The sequence below is a fragment of the Physella acuta genome, unplaced genomic scaffold (assembly GCF_028476545.2).
Source record: "Physella acuta isolate Inbredline_101_S28 unplaced genomic scaffold, ASM2847654v3 ptg000933l, whole genome shotgun sequence".
NCBI classification, from domain to species: Eukaryota; Metazoa; Mollusca; class Gastropoda; family Physidae; genus Physella; species Physella acuta.
The window spans coordinates 296,463-306,214 of NW_026732450.1; the positions used below are offsets into that span (position 1 = coordinate 296,463).

Sequence of the window (9,752 nt, forward strand, 5' to 3'; positions counted from 1 at the left end):
AGCAAAAAATGGTGCAGTTCTAGAAGGATCTGACAATATCTCACCTTTTCATCATAGCTACCCACAGCCAGAAACTGGCTAGACGGTGACCAGGATAGCGTCTTGACCCCAAGGGCAAGGTCGTAAGCACTGAAGCGTGAAAGGCACCGACCATCCAATGAATATAAGAGCACCTTATACTGAAAATACATAGAAACAACACAGTCGTTTTAGTAATGCAAAGAACATGCACACACACGCAGACATAAGTTTAAAGAACGTGTAAGCTTAGATTTATAATTAAATTTTAATTAAATTTTGTAAATAGCATACTGAAATATAAAAGACAGACCTAACCTTTTCAATATTCTAAGTTCAATATATTGAAAACGGTGTATATGGTTTTCATTTCTCTACTTCTATCAATATTCATAACAACAACAAACACATATACACATATTGGAGTCTTTTCATTATAGCTAATGTAAACGTAAACCCGCATTTTGTATATTCTAAAGAGTATTAGAGGTGGAGGTTTAAGAGGGGTGGGGGTGGCATTTTCTCTCTCTCTCCAAACTTTTGACTCCACGGGCGCCGTGACAATCTCGCCAAGACCTTGTCTTTGTTTCCGACCTTGAACCTGACACCCGAGTAGGTGTGGACGGGCACTCCAGCGTGACCCGGTCCACGGCGCCCACACAAAGGACGTGCGTGAGACGACCCACTTGGCACCTGGATATTCTCGCCACGTACAACTGACCCCTAGCGCTGGCCGGACAATGCGCTATATTCAGATACATATTTTTAAATTACCTATTCTGATATGGCGACTCGGTACTTTATAGTTTGAAAAATTTCAATTGAAATCTAAAAAAAACCTATTACTTTGTCGTCAATTCAAATGGCGCTTACTGTAATCAATGGACTATGTTTCTGTTTCGTTTTACTGTTTTTATAGGGAGGAGGGAAATGTTTTTTATAATTTAATCACCTGTACTTAACAGAGTTATGACACTGTTGACAGTGTGTAATCTGCTAACCGCACATACACACTTGCAAATTGAAGAGAGTGCGTAACATCAATATACCTATCCTGATAGACGCGGGTCGCATTTTACCAAACTGGGTTTAGTTCACAGGCGTAGCGAGGGGGTGCGGGGTGTGGACCGCACCGGGTGACACCATTTAAGGGGGTGACACCAAGGCAAAAAATAGCAAAATATATAGAGAAATACTTGAGGGGGGTGCAAATCGAAAGTTTGAGGGGGGGGGGGGGTGCAAATCGAAAACTTGAGTGGGGGGGGGGGGGTGCAAATCGAAAGTTTGAAAGTTTGTCCCAGGGAATGGGAATGGTCGCTACGCCTCGGGGGGGGAGACACCATTAAGTGCCGCACCGGGTGACACCCGACCTCGCTACGCCACTGGTTTAGTTACAATTTTTAAAGGAACAATATCCCCCCCCCCCTCCCCCGCCAAAAAAAGTGCTGTCGAATAAGTTTTTATTAATTTTGAAACAATGTCAAACGATTTAGTTTTAGCCATATTTGTTAGTTTGACTCTCAATCTATGCCTACCATCTCAACAAGGTTTATAAACTGTATCGACTTTTGGTACGCTGTATTGATCGGTTCCTTATCAATGGGTTATTACGGTGTCAAGGTTCAAGGTTGTACTAATACACAGTACTATAGAGGGAAAGAATTAGTTCTTCTAGGAAGAGCAGCCCGACACACACAGTAAAACAAAACACGGGAATGTGTAGGTATTAGCGTTGTGATAAGCAGCAGGACATTTTATTTACTCTGGCGACATGCGGACGATACAGTAAGAGCGCCATTTTTTATTTTCACGTGTATTGTTTATCGGTGGTAAACCTTGTAAGGAGTTACATTTTTGTCTAGAGAGCTAGACTGCCGACACGAAGTCTCGAGTTCGAATCCGCCTCAAGCCAGTAGAACGTCCCTGTTCACCCGCTCTGATGGGTATCTAACTCACGTTAGGGAAAATAAAGGCGACTGGGCATAGTGCTGACCACACTATTCCTTCATATGCCGAGGTCACTGCCCCATGTGTCTTGGACACTAACGGGAATAGATGATAATATTGTTATCAGGAGTTTCTTATATTTACTTATGTTTTTAGAAAAGCCACCGTTTTATTTTAGGATGTGAAGGCACTTTCTAAATCTAAAACTTTTAAGTTCCTCTAGCCGTTACTTTCAGCTAGCTAATCGCCTATGTTTTCCAAGATGTTTTTTACAAGTCCTGTAATTAAGCTAAAGTTTGTCTTCTTCCTGAATTACAATATCTTTCTAAAATGCACCATTAGCTTAATAGCCCATTGTTGAAGCTAGCCCCTAACTAAATGACCTTTCTAAAAGTGTCCGCTAACAAAATGACTTTCCCGAATCCAGCCAGTTATTGCGTGACCATGACATAAAAAAAAAAACCTACACTAAGCTATAAAAAAAAAATCAATTAATCTGAATAGCGAGTTTACCTAGTCAAATACTTCAATTTATTTTCTTTTTCGCTTCTTTTAATGCCTCAATTTCTAAAAGACGTAAAGCTGGAAAACCCAGTCACATTATCAATTCACAAACGATTACATAGCCCCAGTCAACAAAGAAAACTGACGATGTTATACCAAGAAAAAAAACAACCTTTGACGTACTAGACAGGTTGAATATACCGTTATATGCGACACTAGTTCACGCATGATGGATTCTCAAAGACGCTTTATTTTTTGACAATTTAGATTTTAATTTACATATTCTATGAACTGAACATTCGTCTTTGGGAGATTTGTAACAGGTATTTAGCCTTAAGATGGAGGAACAGAAAATAAATGCTAGAATAATTTAATAATCGAGACTCCAATGCAGTGTTTCTTCCAGACTTTTTTCTCCGGGGGGTCACTTGAAATTTTCGGCGGGGGGGGGGGGGGGGGGGGGGGGCGGTAGACTTTCTTCGGGGGGGGGGGGCGGACACTGTAAAAAGTATATATTTTCAATATAAATTATATAAATGTCATTTCGTTCGGAAGGTGGGGGGGGGGCGGTAGAATTTTTTTCGCCCCCCCCCCCCCCCCTGAAGAGATGCCTGGAAGAAACTCTGCTCCAATGTACCCACACATATGGGGCGGATGAGTCTACCCTAACTGTGAGGGTTAGAGTTTAGACAATAAACGTTCTCTAACTTATGGTTAGGCTTTCAACAATAAGCCATTCTAATTCTGAGTGTTAGGCTTTTAACAATAAACCTACCCTAATTCTGAGGGTTAGGCTTTCAACTCAACAATAAACCTACTCTAATTCTGAGGGTTAGGCTTTCAACTCAACAATAAACCTACTCTAATTCTGAGGGTTAGGTTCTCAACTCAACAATAAACCTACCCTAATTCTGAGGGTTAGGCTTTCAACTCAACAATAAACCTACTCTAATTCTGAGGGTTAGGCTTTAGACAACACGCGTTCTCTAACCCTCAGGGTTAGGTTTATTTTGGGGGTTAAAGTAAGGTTACCAGTGATACTAGTTATACGAGTATGAAATAACATAGGCGTATAGGTCGAGTCGACTTATGTATTGCTCACATTGACAATCGCGAATGATAGAGGTAGTAGTGAATCTGTATAACCTAAACAAAACATATGAAGAAGGATATAGGCCTTCTCCTAGTGTGTTGAACCGAAATACACTGTATAAATATCCCCTCCCCGTCCTTTTAGTGTCCTACCCCGTCGCCCCATTAATAGCACCCCCCACCCCCACCCTTCCCTACATTGTTTACCCAATCTCGCCCATTAATGTTTTACCGTTGTTTTGTTTGAATGAGAAGCGCTGTCGTAGGGTAAAACAGCTATACTTGTCATGGTTAGGGCTGGGATCAAATAAATCAAAAAGTTGGTCTACTACAGTAAGTCCGGAATCTTTTCAAAGTAACAAGCTGGTATACTACAGTAAGTCAGTCCACAAACTTTTCAAAGTAACAAGTAGGTCTACTACAGTAAGTTAGTCCACAAACTTTTCAAAGTAACAAGTAGGTCTACTACAGTAAGTCAGTCCACACACTTTTCAAAGTAACAAGTAGGTCTACTACAGTAAGTTAGTCCACAAACTTTTCAAAGTAACAAGTAGGTCTACTACAGTAAGTTAGTCCACAAACTTTTCAAAGTAACAAGTAGGTCTACTACAGTAAGTCAGTCCACAAACTTTTCAAAGTAACAAGTAGGTCTACTACAGTAAGTTAGTCCACAAACTTTTCAAAGTAACAAGTTGGTCTACTACAGTAAGTCAGTCCGCAAACTTTTCAAAGTAACAAGTAGGTCTACTACAGTAAGTCAGTCCGCAAACTTTTCAAAGTAACAAGTAGGTCACTACAGTAAGTTCCGAGTAAGTCAGCCCGCAAACTTTTCACAGTAAACAGTAAGTCTACTACAGTAAGTCAGTCCGCCAACTGAAGTTTTCGTGTTACTAAGGTCTAGGTCTAATTTAGCAGTAGATCTACAATAAGTCAAACCGTCGTTGAACTGTTTACGAGCTTTTAATTTTAACTTCTGCACCTGCCGTGTTTATATTTAGCAACACATCACGTGATCCAACCCTTGAATAGATCATGTATTGCATGACGCTTACATGTATTTAGCAAGAAAATAATTGGAATACTTGTATAGGCCTACTTGCTTGCATATCGTAAGAGAACAGGCATGTGATTGCTTTTTAAATGAATACAAAAGATACTGTCCTATCTCATTTTTAGGCCCGCGGGATGAAGGGGTGGGGAGAGTTGGGAGAAGGGCTTACAATCCTCTCCGTACATAACCAATAGCTAGAGATACATAGGCCTACAGTCAACACAGTACGGAGCAAGGGTGGGTTTTCAAAATGAAAACATTCAAAAATGTAAGCGGTGTAGGCCAAAAACTGGGGGCAGGGAAACTAGTCTAACTCAGGATCAAACCTCCCGAAAGGATTGTCCCATTGCTGCGATATATAGTTACGACTTATGAAGATACATGCCTACAAGGAGACCACATGTGACAAAGTCAACCTATCCATGCCATCAAATGTGTGCAATGTCCGGCGCATTTGCTGAAATTAACAGTTCATTTACGTGAGAGAGTAGAGTTGATCTGTTTCTAAAATAAAACGTGCACGGGATTTTTTGTAGATGGCACCAATAGGTTCATTTACATCGTCCCCACCACTGCCAGCTATCCGTGGGGCTGGCTGGGTACAGAACGTGCTCAACATTGCCCAGAATCCCATTCCCCATTATATCAATACACTTCTTACAACTTTCTAAACAAAGTAATCTTTGTTTTCTAAAGCCGACCTGTTGGGAATCTTGAAACTTTTTAGAGATACATCTTTAAAAACCCAACAGGGTACTTCTTATTAGGGTTCGACAAACGGGTTTTTAAAAACTTTAAGCTTCAGAGCAATATACATTTAAAACCAACCGATCAGCATTAACCAAACCGGTCCTATTGCAAGCCGAAACAGACGCACTCTCAGAACAAGATGTCTGGCTTCAGAACCCTGGCATTCCACTGTGTTTTTGGCATTTTCCTGATTAGGCCATTGTATGTTCCCCATATCTGTGGGTTAATATTTACCCCGTGTTTATATGTTATCTATGTGTACACGCTGTCGTTAAAAACCAGTAAGTAAAGTTCGCTTTTCGAACCTAACGGTCCATGGGACGTTCAATCTCACTATAACCCGGATTCGAACTGGAGACTTTCGGGTTAGCAGTCTAGCGCTCTATCGCTAGGCCACGCCGTCCCATCATTATACCGGTATTGGGACTCTACGCTACGCTTGACGTAAAGAACCAGATACTTACAAACGTTCAATCGGACTATAACCCGGATTCGAACTCGAGAGACTTTCGGGTTAGCAGTCTAACGCTCTACCGCTAGGCCACGTCTCATCATTATACCAGTATTAGGACTCTACGCTTGACGTAAAGAACCAGATACTTACAAACGTTCAATCGGACTATAACCCGGATTCGAACTCGAGAGACTTTCGGGTTAGCAGTCTAACGCTCTACCGCTAGGCCACGTCTCATCATTATACCAGTATTAGGATTCAACGCTTGACGCAAAGAACCAGATACTTACAAACGTTCAATATGATTATAACCCGGATTCGAACTCGAGGCTTTCGGGTTAGCGCTCTAGCGCTAGGCCACCCGCCCATCATTATACCGGTACTGACGCAAAGAACAAACGTACCAGGCCAAATCACGCAGGGCGTAGATGTAGCTCTAAACGTACAGATGTAGTAAATTAAAGGACCAAAGTCCCCCGGGTCTGTCACGTAGCCCCAGGGCATGGCAACAAGACAACACTGTCGACATGTTGTCTCAACCAATGCCGAGAGCCCAGGAGGCAGCCATGCATGGAGCTGTACGACACGGCGTCAGTCCAGTCCAGTAACACGACACCACCAGTCATGTACCGTTACTTTTCTATACTAGCTTCCAGGACCGTTGGAGATTTGATGGCCGCTTGGAGAGATAAGAATGGGGCAGGCAAGGCGTGAAGAGATGAAAAAGTCGATGTTGTATAGGTAGATGTTCATGGTTGGTTTGTAAAGATGTTATATGATGGTGGTTCTGAGCATTTTGGAGGTACCGAACCCCACAAGTTCCATTTGCCCATCCGCCGAACCCTTATTAATACTTTTATCGTCCGCATTGACAAAATCCGATCGTGAATCAAATGAGTCGGGTGTGTGTCTTGACCGCCGCCGAACCCTATGAAACTTACTTACTGAACCCCTGGGGATCCATCGAACCCAGATTAAGAACCACTGGTATATGTTCGTCGAATGGGACAGTTGTTCGTATTCTGGGGTCAGTATTTATCTGATGTTAGTAGTTATTCGTACTCCGGTGTCAATATTTCTATTAGTATAGTTGTTCGTATACTGTGGTCAATATTCCCCTACTTGTGGTATAGATGTTCGTATTCTGGGTCATTAGTCCACTACTGATGGTATGGATGTTCGTATTCTGGGGCCAGTATTCTCCTGATGGCGTTAGTATAAACGACTGTCGTATTGATGATGGAGAAATATTCGTCTTTGATACTAGTGTTGGAAAATGGCGTTCTTGTTCTGGCGTTACAGTATATTATGTTCATAATCTGATGGCAGCAAATGTAGGCCTACCGATACTTGATATTTTAATACCCAAGCCCAATGCCACAAGAGGTACCGCTATCTCAGGGTTATTCCAATAACACGTGAGAGATGGGGGGTGTAGGGCAGGGGGGTGGGAGGGTGGCAGATGGTTGCGGTAACATCATACTTATAGAGCCATTAAAGTCACGGTTTGATGAACATGATAATCCAAATCCCCCCCCCCCCACCACCGACAGATGCAATTATTTACCGTTAACCGTTAGGATCCAGTTGGGTAGAGGCTCCTGTGGAGCGTGAACGACAACATATCTCATCCCATCTAGGACCGATCTGGTGACGCTAAGATTTATTTCTTCCATACACACACAGGCTAAACGGGTCCTCTAATCAAGATACCCACGGCGACTTTTAACAATGTTCTTGTAAGGTAGTGACCCAAACCACAGTTGTGTAACATTCTTCAACAAGTTCATCCACTGGGTAAGTACCGCGTTTAGTGTTCATCTCATTCGGTGATGCGTTTTAGTTGAAATAAGTACGTACCACTATAGTGTTAATCTCATCTGGTGATGTTTTTGTTGAAAAGAAGGAAGTACCAGTATAGTGCGAATCTCATTCTGTGATACGTTTTAGTTTAAATAACAAAGAAAAAAAAATCGATGCATCGGGTGTGTGTTTACACACAGCTGTTCAAGGTGCTAGTTTAAGGATCTTCTTTATTCTGTTTGATTATTGGTAAATATATTGACCTACCCGCAAAGTGTTTATGGCTCGATTGGAGGGAATTAAAGGACGGCTGTGACATGTTTATTATGGTTTCTTCTTCTATTGCCAATCTTGGTTTTGTGATGGCGTTAGATGGGGGAATATTGTTGAACTGTTAGAGAAGTGCATTATAAAAATAAAGGACCCACGGGGCAGGTGAAGTAGAGTTCATCTGTTTTATTGACCTCGATATAAAAATGGATAATGTGGCCATCACTACGCACAGCCACCTTTACTTTGCCTGGGTGGACTCAGGGACATAATACACACTCGAGCCCGGGATCCGAACTAAAGATTTTCGGGTTTGCAGTCAACACTACCATTCGACCTCATCAAAGAGCATTGTTAAGAAGTTACATTAGGGCGGTGTAATGCATTAAATTAATAACTGTTATGGGAGGGCTCAAGCCCAGGAACTGAACTAATGATGATAGTGTGATAAATTAGGGTGGAGGGGGCGGGGAGCGACGTGGTGGACAATAGACGTTGTATGAGTAAAAGCTGATGAGTCTTGCAGATGGTATCCATGGTGTGGTGGTGGTGGGGGGGGGGGAAGATCGGTAGGTTGGATGGTAGTGCACATGACAGATAACCTGAGAGTGCAGGGTTGGAGCATGTATGACATGATCAACCCAACACTGAGTGGAACCTAACATGTGTTAGGGAAAGTAAAGACCACACAATCCGTTCATATGCTGAGGTTACAGAAACAGGTGAGCACTACTTCACCTGCCATCCTCCACATCCGGTCTGAAATGGTAACTTTTCTTTCATATAAGACCATCCTGATGTTTTTTACAGATGGTACACAAGGATAGGTTAGATAGCAATAGTACAAATGGCAACTAAACATGCAGGCTGTTGCTGATGCAGATAATCAAGATTAAGACTTAGATCACCTTTCCATTATTTCCACAGGTCAAGGTCATTCTGATTCTCACCAGCTAACAAGATGCAAGTGACGATAAATTGACTTTTATTATCAACTTTTAAAAAACTTGATCATTTGTGAAAAAAAAAAAAAAAAACAACCAACCCAACATGTCATCCATTCAAAGAATAGCCCCGATCCACAACTCCAGCTGCCAGCTTATAACTAGCAACTACTACCCGACCACCGCGGCTTCATCCCCCACCGCAGCGCAGCCTGCTCCCATTACGGGACCACCCCCATCAAGCCATGGAACCAATCAGGCCTCTCTGATGAATCCTTCATCACAACCTAATGATGTCCAACCCAAACAGGTAGGACCAATCACATCGATACCTAATCACACTGATTGTGAAAGTAGAAAAAAAAATGGGAATTCCCCTTTCTTGCTCACTTCAACACAACTAGTAAGTCTGGAGAGAAATCTTCAGTTTTTAAAATATGCACTTATCCAATCAGAATAAAAGATATAACACCCAAGTAAAAGATAACAACTGTTGTGTACTTTAAACTTAAATAATAACTGTTTTCTTTGCAATAGTTTATCTTATTTCTTAAGGCTATTTAAAAAAAAAAAGCTATCAGGTTGAAAGGCTGAAGATTAAATTATCATCAATAAAATGTCTGTGTATATACAGAATTTAGAAAAAAAATGATAACAGGAAAAAAATAATTAAATCAATTAATAAGTAATGGAGAATGTAACTACACATTTAAAAGAGAATAAGAGATAAGTTAAATATATTTTGTTCAACTCTGTTACTGAGAATGGGCAACAAGTCTATCCTAAATGCTAAAAACATCAACTCCCAGTGCAGATGGGAGGATGGGGGGAAGGTGGTCTGACTTATGTGAAGATGTGTAAGGAGGGGAGGGGGAGTTTCAGAATGTGTGCTGTAACACATTAAGCAATAAAAAACTTT

At 41.5% G+C, this 9,752-nt stretch overlaps 1 protein-coding gene across 1 annotated transcript in view; it reads right to left on the bottom strand.

Moving 5' to 3' along the window:
• LOC131953611 (WD repeat-containing protein WRAP73) overlaps positions 1-9,752 on the bottom strand; it is a 29,683-nt gene that overhangs the window by 15,270 nt on the left and 4,661 nt on the right. Inside the window, exon 8 of the mRNA XM_059316869.1 lies at positions 45-179. Within this exon, the coding sequence (XP_059172852.1) occupies positions 45-179 (135 nt within the window). The remainder of the gene's footprint in view (positions 1-44; positions 180-9,752) is intronic.